At 40.4% G+C, this 12866-nt stretch overlaps 2 protein-coding genes across 2 annotated transcripts in view; both read right to left on the bottom strand.

The window, feature by feature from the left end:
• The window catches only part of DOCK2 (dedicator of cytokinesis 2), a 157717-nt gene extending 155056 nt beyond the window's left edge, over nucleotides 1-2661 (bottom strand). Inside the window, exon 1 of the mRNA XM_008644215.2 lies at nucleotides 2410-2661. Within this exon, the coding sequence (XP_008642437.1) occupies nucleotides 2410-2446 (37 nt within the window). The 5' untranslated portion in view covers nucleotides 2447-2661. The remainder of the gene's footprint in view (nucleotides 1-2409) is intronic.
• A 3843-nt stretch (nucleotides 2662-6504) lies between these two features.
• Nucleotides 6505-12866, bottom strand: part of SPDL1 (spindle apparatus coiled-coil protein 1) — a 20468-nt gene continuing 14106 nt past the window's right edge. The window contains exons 12-13 of the mRNA XM_008644214.2: nucleotides 12185-12530; nucleotides 6505-7309 (exon numbers count right to left, since the gene is read on the bottom strand). Coding sequence (XP_008642436.1) covers nucleotides 7165-7309; nucleotides 12185-12530 — 491 coding nt within the window. The 3' untranslated portion in view covers nucleotides 6505-7164. The remainder of the gene's footprint in view (nucleotides 7310-12184; nucleotides 12531-12866) is intronic.

The following is a 12866-nucleotide window of genomic DNA, read 5'->3' as shown; positions in this document are numbered from 1 at the left end:
AAATCAGATGCTTGAGTTTAGAATGGCAACGTAATATTTCACCAGTTTGTAACTTTGCTTAACATCTGAGACAAAGGCAAGGATTTTCCATGAGGAAACTGCCACCCAAAGTCACCAGCCTGTCATGACTCTTCCATCCTGTCCAGTCCACAGGAATAACACAAATTTAGGCTGGGAATGCTGCAAGACTAAGAACAGGTTTCATGTGTAAAACCAGGACTGTAGTTTCCAAGTGCAAAGCTGAATATCTTCCACCTGGACCACTCCATTTAATTTAGTAAAACACAAAAGCGGGCACAACAGGTGCAATTTACCATAATCAAGGGATGGCATGGTCTCCCAGACCTACCCTGCAGTGTACTCTGCTCATCCAAAGCATGATGGGCCCAATATTCTCAAACTGAAACTCTGCTGATCAGCAGAAACTGAAGGCATCAAGCACACTTCTAAACAAGAGACTTGAAAATTCAACGTGAGATTTGTAATCAGAGACTTAAACCCAAAGATTTTCAAAACCACAGAAGACAAAATAACCCTATGTGGTCAAAAAGCTTCCAGTGTGTATTACTCCAAAAGCTCATCAACTTTCACAGAATTTATGACTCAGTAGACTCAAGTTTGCCCATTTTTCTCGTCTCCCTCAGACACAGGAGGCATGCTTACAACCAACCATAAACGCAAAACCCTCTTTGTTTGTGACCATAGCTGCCAATGCCCCTTTTCCAGGCCTCACTACTCCGTAAGTTTCATTTACTTGAAATTCAGCAATTACACTATTTTCCTGCCAACTTCAAAGAACATAAATTTATTTAATTTATGGGACAGGACAACCAGTCGTGGTGGTACATGCTTGTTTGGGTTTGTCTGCTTGTTTTAATTATTCTGGGGTGCAAGAGCATTTTTCTCGCCAATGTATATAATGAAAGAATACACTTGGTTTCCAAGATAAAGGTAAAGTAAGACAAACTGTGAGCAAACAGTTTGGCTAAGAAAAGGAACTTCTGGGTATAAGCTAAAGGTTGTTGAATTTGTACTCATCTGTTAAATTCAAGCAATTGTGCAAAAACAGAGACAGAATGCTCTTACTGAAGGAACCTACCATAAAGTCACATGTATGACCACTTACATAACTACTATTCTAATATTGTTGAAAAGTCCAATTGATTGTTGTTTATTTTCCTTTGTGACACACTAAACCACAGACACTACTACAACTGTGATTTTTACATACAAATATAAAGAGCTTTCTAACATGTTTAACAGAAACCCCTTCTTTAACCCAGAAAATGGACTTCCGTGGGGCCAGCAAGTGGTAGCACCATCACCACACGGCAGGACACAACACGCCCAGATTCTATTTTACACCAAACTCACTCTGCTCACAGGTGAGAGCAGCAGGGGAGCAAGCAGAGGGGAAAGGAAGTGCCAGCAGGTTTGCAGTGTCAGTTCTTCCCAGCGACCTACTCTAGAGTAAATGATATTGTTTTGGACAGGACAACAAACACTGCTGGATTGCCATTTGTTTTTGAAGCAATGTATTTCACAAGATGGATTTTACTATGTGAGGTTTGCTGAACCTTTCAACTACCACAGAGACTACTACAAGGGCAAAAAGTAGGTGCTTTTTATGATACGTAAAACTGAAACAGAAAATATTTACACCTTTTATTTTGTAATGTAAACTGCCACCAGAACAGGCTACTTCCATTTTGCAGTTCTACTACTGCTATACATGGATGTTGAACAAGACATTATTTTCCTCTTATAAATTCCTTGGTGTTACATTTTATTTCATGCAGCCAGTTGGGTTTTTAATGCACATCACAAAACACTATGGCCTACTTAAAATAAAAAAATTCTGTCAGAAGTATATAGAAGGTTAATAACTAAGAACTAGCATTTAGCTTTCGAGTGCTTTAGCTTTGATTCCTACTTTTTTAAGGCTTTTTTTAAACAGCAATTCAGTCCATACAAGTTAACATCATTCATTTTAAGAAGATTACTTTCCTTCCAAAAAGTACTACTTACCAACTCAAACAGTTTTTTTCTGTAACAGGGACCACAAGTGACAATCTTGCAGAAGCAACTGTAGGATTCCCCTTCCCCTACATTTGTTCCCCATAACTTTCTGGCTGCTGCACATTATACAACACATTATTTGTTCAGTCTGCCTCTAACACACCAAGGTGGCAAAAGCTGCATTACTGTGAGAGTGGGAAGGCTGACTCTCATGTACTTCATGCCATTCTGTTTGAAAGGTCAAAACTTTGTACAAAGTTGATCCTTTCAATTAAGCCACCGTGGTAAAGTAGACAGTGTTAACTCATCACACCAGAGAAAACACCTGCCCACATCCTGCTCAGAAGACAGAAAGACAACACTGAAATGGCAGCTCCCTGAGTTACTTACCCACACCACTCTTCTCCGTCTTGTGCCATCTTGCCATCACACATGAATCCGTGAGGCTCCGAGGGATGCCCACCGCCAAGGAGTCCAGGATTTACGGGATGCAGAGCTGGAGGTGGGTGACAAACACAGGCCCCGGAAGCGCCGTCGCTCCCCAGCCCTCGGACAAGCAGCAGGCAGAGGCAGCTGCGAGGGCTCTGTGAGATTTGCTGCCTCTCGGAGCTTCCTTCCTCTTTTCTCAACTCAAGATATTGTGCCCCAGTGTCATGGGGGAGGGGAATCCCAAACCGGGTCTTTCTCTTGCACCATGTCAGCGGTAAAGAGAAGCATGAAAAAAGGACCAAAACCACACCAGGACCGTACGGCACCACCCCTGAACTTCAGGTCTGTGCAAAGCCCGCCTGCAGTGACAATCTCTGATCACGGGCTAGGTCAGTTCTGGACACCAGACCAACACCAGGCTTGAAAGACTTGACTTCAGGGGACACTACATCTTAAATACTCCGCTCTTCTAACCTGTCCTCGAACAGATTTGTGCTTTTCATGTCTCCTCTGCAAACAGAAACGGAGTGAAGACAAAGCCATATTTCATACCACACCCATTCTTTTTAATTTCTGTCATTCTATGTTTGGAGGAAGTAGGAGACTATTCTCTAAACAAAGCAGTACTTTCTTAAAGACTTACTGTCAATACAATACTGCCAAAAGCAACTTTTGGTATATTTACAGCCTGTGCTTCCACACAGGCTGCTGTGTCAGCTAACTTGGGTGAGGACATCTTGGATGTGCAAAGACCAAGCCAAGCTGTTTGGAATCTGCATTAAGGACAATATACTGAATTCAAGGCAGTATGTAATCTTAAAGCACAAAGTCTGTGCTTTACTTATAAGTTTAGAGTTAAAAAACCCCAAATGAAATCCTTGCAAGACTTACTGTTTGTTTGATCTTCTGCTCAGTACAACAAATTCAGTTGACAATCCTGTCCTCTGGATATTCCATTGCAGTTTAGCAATCACTTTTTATCCAAACTGTCTAACACTGCCATGCTACCTCCATCTCTTGATTTTTGATAACCATCTCATCTGTTTTTGATAACCCATGACATTTTATTTCTCAGTTTTAACTAGCAATCATGTGGAACACAGACTGCCAGTCTATCTCCTTGCATGTGGAATTCTGATATATATTTCTGGAGGAAAATCACTTTAACCTTTATCACAGATTTGCTTGAATTGGTGTAATCTTAACCATACTAGCTTAGAAAAGGATTTAGCTCGTTACTCTCCCCTAAAATAACATTGCAAATCATGTTATGTTTACTAAAGAGGGCTCAATTCCCAGAAACTCCCATTATCTCCATTACAGACAAGCTTCATCTAAAAGTTCTCAATCCTTTTTGTCCCTGGAAAATGCACTTTATATTGTTATTCTGTCAAAAACAGATCTTGAGGCTGAACAATTTAATCTTTCAGTTTAATATGGGTTTTGAGTAGTAACTTCCTAACCAGTGCTGATTATCTTCCTCACTCCTCCCAATCCCTGTTGCAGCAAATCCCCCTTCCCATTCACTATTTGGCTTAGACGTTGCCTTGCTTTTAGTTTCTTGTTCTACCTTGTTCTCCCTTGTTGTGTTTCCCTGTAAAACAACAGCCCCGTGGAGAACTGTTATTTTCTAGCACTCATTTACAAACCTGCTTCTCCACAGAGCTCTAATACACCTAGTTAATGCCACTGTCTTTTCAAAGTAAATGATCCAAAATACAGAAACTTCACCTGCAGACTGGGATCTAATTTGCAATACTTTTCTGATGCCCTGATGTGATCGTGCAGAGCACAGCACAAACACAGGGACTGGGCTCTGGCCAGAGCTCACGGCCCCTCTTGTACCTTCTGGACTCACCCCTAATGCCGACTCAAGGGCCAAAGCTCCCACAGGAATTGCTGCCTCCTGCTGCCATCCCCTTCCCCACAGCAGCTCTCAGCATTGCACAGCTGCTGGAACTTCTTCCTGGCAGACTTTCATGATGATGCTTTTGCAACTCCTCAGCTACTGGAACCCACTGCCACTTCATCTTGCTCAGCTCCTACCTTGTCTGACTGTGTCTGAAAAATCGCTGCTTTAACTCCCCATGAATGGATTGGGGAATAAAATCTTTTCTTAGCTGCAAGAGGAAACTGCACTCAGAGCAAAGCACATACAGCAACCCTAAAATCCTGTTTTTACAACACAGGTCTAAAGAATTAAGGTGGGTAATAGTTACACCCTTTGTCCGTGGAGGTTTTTATTCCAAGTTGGTTTATTTGTGCAATCACTTCCACATTGATATTCCACAGAAGACAGCGGACAGATTCATCACCCTCACATACCTTACCATTTCTTCCTTAAGTCTTTTTCAAGGCACAAGGTCTTTTAAGGAAAATAGAAAATTCCTTACTTCCCTAAAAGATCAAACTCTTTATACAGGAAGCTCACACAAAAAGCTTAACCTGCTCAGGGCTGGGGACAGGCAGAATGGGAAACAAGTCTTGCTTCCTTCAATATTGCTATCAGTTCCAGAAAACAAGACCTTGTAAGATGCTGAGTAGCTAATTACCCAGTTTTAGCTATGCTAATTTCCATTACAAAGAAGAATTTGAGCAGAAGACAGAAGTTGCATTTAACTGCCTCTAAATTCTATTCTGTGCCAAGATCTGTGAGTGCAGTTGCAGAAAAGCAACTGATGAGACAAAACAGAACCAACTAAGAAAATACAGCAAGTACTCTCCTGCACAGCACCTTCAGTGTGTTATGGCAAACCCAAAGCCTGAATCCCAGACAGGTTCCCCCACCTGCACTCCTGCAAGAGGATGTGTGAACACGAATATATTGCATAAGATGGTAAAGGCTGCACACTCCAAGTGAACTGCAGAAGCAGAGATTGTAAAGGAGATCTTGGGGGTAATTAGATAACCCTAATCAGTTTCATTCATTTGTTGAGATGACATCCCAGTTTTGTTTGTAGCATAAATTAAAAAGTTATTTCAATCTAGAAAAAAAATTTAGAAACGTCATATGCCCAGTAGCTCAACATATAGTCAACTATAACATAAATCAACACACAATTAACATAACATATAATTAACTGTCTTAGTAGACAATCTACAGCTCAGTACTGCCATTTAAAGTACATTCTCCAGTGTCAATTTACCAAAAGTTTTCCTCTAAGTAGAACAATCAAGTATTTCAGCTGTTTTATGCTATTTGTGTCTCAGAGTAGTGACAGTAAACAAATGTAGCTTTCATCATCTGCATAAAAAAGGATTTTTTTCTAGTATTTCGTAGCATCACACCATTTAAGTTCACGTCAAAGTCAAGAAGAGCAAGAACTATTTCATGGTTATACATCTGCTGCCAGTAATAAAATACCTTAGTAAAAGTTAACAAGAAGATATTCTCAGTTTGTGTAACTTCATTAATAACAGACTGAAAAACACAGCTACATAGCAAATCTCTTACATCAGTGCAGTGACAATTTGTTTCTATGACACACAGATTTCTGATTATTTTGTTCACCAGGAGTAGCAGGCACTGGGCTGTGTCTGAACTGAGCTGTGCAGAAATGGTCTGATAATGAGATAGAGCAGCTCTGGAAAAGGAGAAGACATGGCCATTTAAGGTGACTTTCCCACCTCTCTAGTCACTTCTGCTGTGACCAGAAGTCAGGTTTTGTTGAGGTAAGTGACTTATGAGCTAAAGCCACCCACAAGCACACTTAGGGTTAACAAAATCCCAGGCATCACTTCAGACCTGGCAGAACTGTAAACAAACCAGTGGGTTGCAAGACTGCTCCCCAACATATTTTTTTCCATGCTGGATTTAAAAGAAGTCTTAAAGAACTTTCATCTTAACTACTGAGTCTTTTACTTAGAAACTGGCTAATCCATTCACCAGAGGGAGCTTAAACTGTAGTAGCACAACTCAAATGAAGTGATCTAACTTCCATAGAAATGTTCCAAAAATTAATGGAACTAGCTTAAAAGCTGTCCCCAGAATTATTCTGCATGAACTTCAGAAAGTTACAGAATTATCTCCTAAAAAGATGACACACAGCACCTGCATTACACTTTCTTATCATTTATTGAGAGGTACTTTTTTTTTAACAAAAAGTTCTACAAAAGACATCACCTTCATTTAAAAAATGGATACATGTTTCTTCTCAAATACAATACATGCTCCATTTTATAAAGAAAGAAATAAACCTTTATTTTAATTAATAGTACAAATACAGGAATCTGTAGAGTTTCAAACACTGACTAACAAAACACACAAAGTGATTCACATGCACTTTTGCAATTGTGTCAGCCTGAAAGTTGAAAAGTTACACATTAGGAGGAAAAATACTAAGAATGCTGAATCTGGGAACTGGAAGAAATTTAGGAGCACATCACTTAGTTGAGTTCTCCACCAACCCTGTCTAGTCTGTCTTGCCATATAATAAAACCTCTGTTAGCCAGAACTTCCTCTCCACAACAGCCCCGTGCTTCAAACAAAGAGCAATTAACATGTTTAGAGACTTTGCCAAGAGTCAAGAACAGGCCACACCTCAGGTCAAGTGCCAGGGAACACAACAGGTACCCTCTGGGAAGTGATCAAAAGTGCAGCTCTGCATGGCAATCATACCCTTCAAAACACCAGGCAGATCAATATTTAAGTTAGCAACCTGCACACTGATGTGGCCACAAGTACTCCAAACTGTTCAGTTTCCTTGCAGAAGTGTTTTATTGCTGAGCACATTGTGTTTCAGGACTTGCCTTGGAAGATACATACAATGTTGAATGTTTTTTCTTCTGTGTTTTCTTCTCTGTTGAGATTTTGTTTTCTTTCTTTTCTTCTGTAGTTTCAAATCCGGATTCAGCTGTTAACCTATAGGCAAAGCAACCATTCTAAATACATATTTAGTTAATATAAACCAGGACTAAAATAAGAATTTTAGGCAAAATCAATGAGCCAACTGGCATACAAGACCATCCATATACAAAGACAGAGCAAGCAGGGTTTAAGAAGAAAATGAGACAAAACCAAAGCATTTTTGTATCAGTCCTAATGACATTTTCTTAAAGGCTCCCCCACACACCTCACCGGCTGAAGTGCTTGGGTAAGAAAGGTTACTGAATATGTTAAGTGGCTGAGATCAGCCTCCAAAAACACCAGTGACTGTGTCATGCACAGAAAGGAGATCCAGTCCCCCAAAAGCACAACTCCAAGTGAAAAGTCTGAGCCACATCATACAAAGAGGATGAAATCAAGCTTCTTACTTCTAGACCACCAAAAAAGACTACCTTTAACACAAAATGCTCGTTTCAACCTAGCTCTACACTACTGCTGCCTTTAGCTCAGTGCTTGAATACCTTAACTTGGGGGAAGATTCAGTTTCAGGCTCTGAATTACATCATTTTTCCACTGACAGGTTTTAATTCTGCTATGAATGTAAATCTGGATAAAACTGTCTCATTGCTGTTAAAAAGATAATTCTGAAATCAAAACATCAGATTGTGCTCATATGCTTAAATCTTGTTTTTAGCTTAATGAACATTCAAACATGCCATTAGAACAATTGATGAATAGTGATATTTTACCCAGCCAAATCACCCATGGCCCATTGACTGCTACACATGATTATTTTCACAAAGAAAGAAATTATGGAAAATTAAGTTCCAAGTTAAACATCACTTTATATAGCAACACAAACTCTACACTTGTTTATCAGCACACGCATTAAAGCAATTCTCTGGTGACCTTGTGGATTTTTAGTGGTCTCAGGAGCCCTCAGTGAGCAACCACACCATGGACAGCTACTTTCAGTGATGCTTTTCCAAACACAAATAGCTGCTACTCAGTTGTTAAGAGACTTTTTTTGCAATACAAAAAAAGAGAGGTGCAGCTGAACATGAGGACTACGAAAGGAGCTGTAACAAAAAAGTTTGGGGCAATTTAGCTACAGCTTCAAACTGCTATCAAACTATTGTACATTGCAGGCCATGTGCATGTTATTCCCTATAAGCACTGTCTCAACAGGCTAAAGAAAAACAGGCTCTGCTGTGCACCTCCTCTAGAGCAGGGTTTACTCCACCGTGTGCTTTGCATGAAATCCACACCTGTAACTCTGATGGATGCGCACCTTCTGTCCATGGTCACCTTTGCCATGCGGTTACAGCATGAAGGAATTGTTCAGGGAAGAAAAAAGGGTGTTCTCAGTAGCCATCATGTGGCTTGCACTCCCCCAGCAGCTGCAGTTAGGGATGGAGAGCTTCTGTCCACAAACCTGGCTCCTACGGCAGATCCCCTTCATTCATCCCCTCCTACTTTTCTGCCTTAAACAACCTCTGTCCAAGGCCACCAGAAACACTACTCTAGTGGCCAAAACTGCCAACAAAGACTCCCTATAAACAAGCAGAAAGAACTCAAACCAGAAGACCAAATAAAACCCACATTCACTTAAATTATGTCCCAAAGCAGCACAATTGGATTTATACAAAATATTGCCCATTTACAGTATTAAATAGTTCTGTTAGCATATAATGTAAGAACTCTGGCAATCAAATTCACCCTGTGCCTCTTGGTGAGGCTACAGAAGCCAGGACTGAGGGAAGGAAGCTGAGCCTGGGAAGAAGGGCTGGAGCACTTTTCCTTCTTTCTTTCTCACTGCCCCACTGTCTAACTGGCAAGGAGTTAAACCCAAGTCTGGTTTGCCCACGACCAACTGAACTCTGTCATCTTTATCTCTACCCACAAGCTTTTTCAATCCAATGCTCTCATTTGTCCCATGGAAGAGAGGGAGGAGCAGCTGATGTGCAGCTGGCAGAAGGCTGAGGTTCACCCCTACAGCCCTCAGAGTGCATCCCTTAGAGCACTGTCCTGTTCATCACACACACACGCACAAGAAATGGATCAGAAAGACAATGGTTAAACACTTCCACTTTAAGCAAATGCTTGTGAAACTATGACATGATTCTACCAAGCTTTGACAGTATAGACTCCAAAACTGAGATATAACTGGGGCTTCTTCTACCTGTTTAAAGAAGATGAACTTGTCTCATCAGGTGGAGCTTTACTTTAGGCTGAGAGTCACGCCTAAAACCCCGAAGACTATTATTAGTTATCTTCTGCTGAGCCAAATAGCTGGAGGCAATTGGACAAAGCCCAAGTGAAGTAGATTTGGTAAATGTAATCCAACTAAATAATTTAAGGTAGCAAATAAGCTCTTAGGCACTCAAGCTCTTTAATCAAAAACTCAAGCAAACAACCACAAATCTAAATGGAAAATAAATTGTGCAGCAAGGGCTAGAATTTACTATTTCAGTTTCAGAAGGGAAGAAAAGCATTTCGATAGAGAAATGTATCTTTTTATTGACCAGTTAGTTGGCCAAACGAAAGATATCAGTGCACACAACCTTTGCATTGCCAGAATTTCAGTAGCCACTGACAATTAATAAACACCACTTGAATATTTAAATCTGTAGTCTCAACACTCTCATATCATAATCTAATCAGTACCAGCACCTCATTGAGCTGCTCCAATGTTGGCTGCAGAGCTCTGGAAGGACACAGAAATGCCCTCACACACAGGTGTTGGCTGAGATTATCCAGCTGTACCTGGGTAAATCACCCCAGCATGAAAGTCTCTTCACACAAGGGAGTTTGTCACCTCCACAAGTGCACACAGATCACTTCTGACCACTTCCTCATCACCTCCTGAACTGAGATGACAGATTCCAAACACCACTTTCTAGAAATGAAGTTTGCAGCCCTTTCACAGCTATGGTGGCTCTTTTCTCCCACAGTTCATGGGCCAGTATCAGAGCTCCATTAATTATGGAACAAAAACTATTCCAGGCACAAAACCAACCCCGAGGGACCACAACAGCCTTTTCAGCTGGAGCATCACATTTTAGTTAACACAAGGTGAAACACTGACAATTATCCGCCATTATTTTTTCCTCCCACCAACTCTCCATTTTCAGATCCACACTCCCGACCAATTTGCCAGTATTTTTTGTGCCTAGAGTTCAGCCACATCCATCACAGAACAGTCCAGAGATTCTTTCAGTGTTTAGAAATCTAACTTCTCAAATATTCAGACTTTAACATGACTTCCTATTTCATAACACATCATAGCAGATCAGGGGTAAGTAAATCCTCAATGTTAACATCACGACTTGGGGTTTTAGTAGTTCATTAACACAATCAGAAACAAACAGCTTTCTGCCTGGATTTGCCTTTTACAGGCTCTTACCATCACTGAAAAAAAGCTTAGCAGCTTATATGGAGTTTTGTGGCAACTTAATTGTGTTGGTGGTTTTTATTTTCCAAGTATTTTTTATGTTTTGTTCCTTATTTGAAACAACAGCAATGGGTACAAGATTAGAAACCTCCCTCTGAACTGTGGTTTCATCTTCCTCTTCCACTTTTTCTACTCTCTCTGCTTTCCAGCATCAGCTCCATAAATAATTTCCACTCCTCACCCCTTCTGCAGTAGGTTTCCCTCTTCAGTTCACATAAACTATTTCCAACAGCTTCCTGTTAGCAGACATCGTATCTCCTTTTCCAAAAGCATTATGAGGAAGTAAGTTAAACTTTTCATAACAGGTTCCATTCTGCCTGTTCCTTTACGTGTAGAGGACATTATCAAAACACAATACCATCACTAAATTATTCCAATCTCTCCTCTCCACTTTCACCCACATCTGACCTTCCTGATCTCCCCTCCTCACTAACAGTCCCTGCACCACATTTTAACACAGCTGCTAAAACTGCTGTTTCTGCCATATTCTCTCCACAGTTTAAGAAGACTGCAGTGTTTGGATCCTTTAAGTCTGTTAATATGTCCATGCAACCTTGAGTAACTGATCTAAGAGTCACAGCATCAATCCAATTACTCCTGAATGCCATTAACTTTGGCTATTTCTTCTAGCAGATATTAGCAAGTTGCAAGCTCAAAACACCTAGACTAGCCTAGACTTTTTTCTACCCCCAAACACTTGAATACATGTTTACAAAGATTATGAACAGAATACAAAAAGCATTAGTTGAAAAAGTAGAAAATTAAAGTCAGTGTTCTTTTTATCAGGATAAAAAAAGCTGGAGATAACGACTGTTCTCAGTTACTTTACCATCTAGCAAAAATCAACTTCAATTCTCAGTTCAGGGGAAAAACTTCATCTTAATTTAGCAGCTGTGTTTCCACCTATCATGCATCCAGATCATGCATTTCATTTGTCTGACAACACAGATAGCTAATTAATTCTCCATTATCTTGTACAATAAAAGTTAACACAATTCAGGTTAAGAATTACTTAAATAATTTTTAGGCTTTTAGCTAAATCTGGAAGTTGCTGGGGTCTGAAATTAGGTATAAAACTGGAGCACGATTCCAGTTGCCTTTATTACCTTGAGCTGTAACACAGGTGTGTAGCAGTTTTCAAGGGACCAAGAACACAAAGTTTCTGATGCTGGAGCAAACCAAGTGAGCTGTCATGCTACCTGCACACCTTAAATGTCTTCAAGCAATGGGAAAGTTATTTCACAGACTGCTTCAAGAGTCTTTTTTTATTAGTCAGCATTTTAGTCCTTCTAAAAGGTAGTGAGAGGTTCAGCGTGGGCAGCCGGAGCTGAGGAATGACACTGCATGCAACACTGAGGAAATAGATAAAGAAGTGGAGAGCACAGTTCATGCAGCGAAAGAAAAGAGATGCAGGTCTGTGCTGATTGCCTTGAGCAGAGACAGAAGCTGACACTGACCTGGGGGCAGCTGGAGCCAAGGAATTGTTTCCACTTCCGCTATTCGAAGTAAAGGCAATGTGATTCTCATCCTGAATTTTAACTCTTTTTCTTTCTCTTTCAGGTTCAACAATGTTTCGTATTGCCTGGAGGGCTGTATGTAGTGGGGATGCTTGGAAAGGCTGTTTTTCTGGAGAAGCATCACTTTGCTTCAAGTTCTCAGTAGTCACCTTTTTCCCTTCCCTATTTGGCAATTGAGTGAGAGCAGTTTCTTTCACTGGAGTATTTCTGCTGTCAAAGTACTCACAGGTAGCGTTCACTGGAATTTTTTCCCTCTTCTTTTTAATTTTAGGACCTTTAAGTAATTCTAAGGAAAAAAAAGGAATAAAGGAATATACTTTTTGTACAAAAGAGAAGCTGGAGATGACTTGTCCCCCAACTTATTCATAATAAAAGTAAGAACATTTCACATGACTAAAGAGCTTGGACTAATTCTTAACAGACAATTTATATCCCTTAAAGAACATATCTTCACATAACCTAATAATCCCAACAGAAGTTACCTTGAAAAAGAGACAACATCCTTCTCCTCATCCACTCTGTCTTTTCACCAAGCTTTTAAATTAAATGCCCTAAACTGCAGGCTGCTGAGGTAAGCTTCCACAAATAACATTTTGAAGTTAAATCCTTTGGGCGTGGGGGG

This window comes from Corvus brachyrhynchos, unplaced genomic scaffold (genome assembly GCF_000691975.1).
Source record: "Corvus brachyrhynchos isolate BGI_N302 unplaced genomic scaffold, ASM69197v1 scaffold262, whole genome shotgun sequence".
Lineage (NCBI taxonomy): Eukaryota > Metazoa > Chordata > Aves > Passeriformes > Corvidae > Corvus > Corvus brachyrhynchos.
This window is presented reverse-complemented; position numbering and strand designations above follow the sequence as displayed.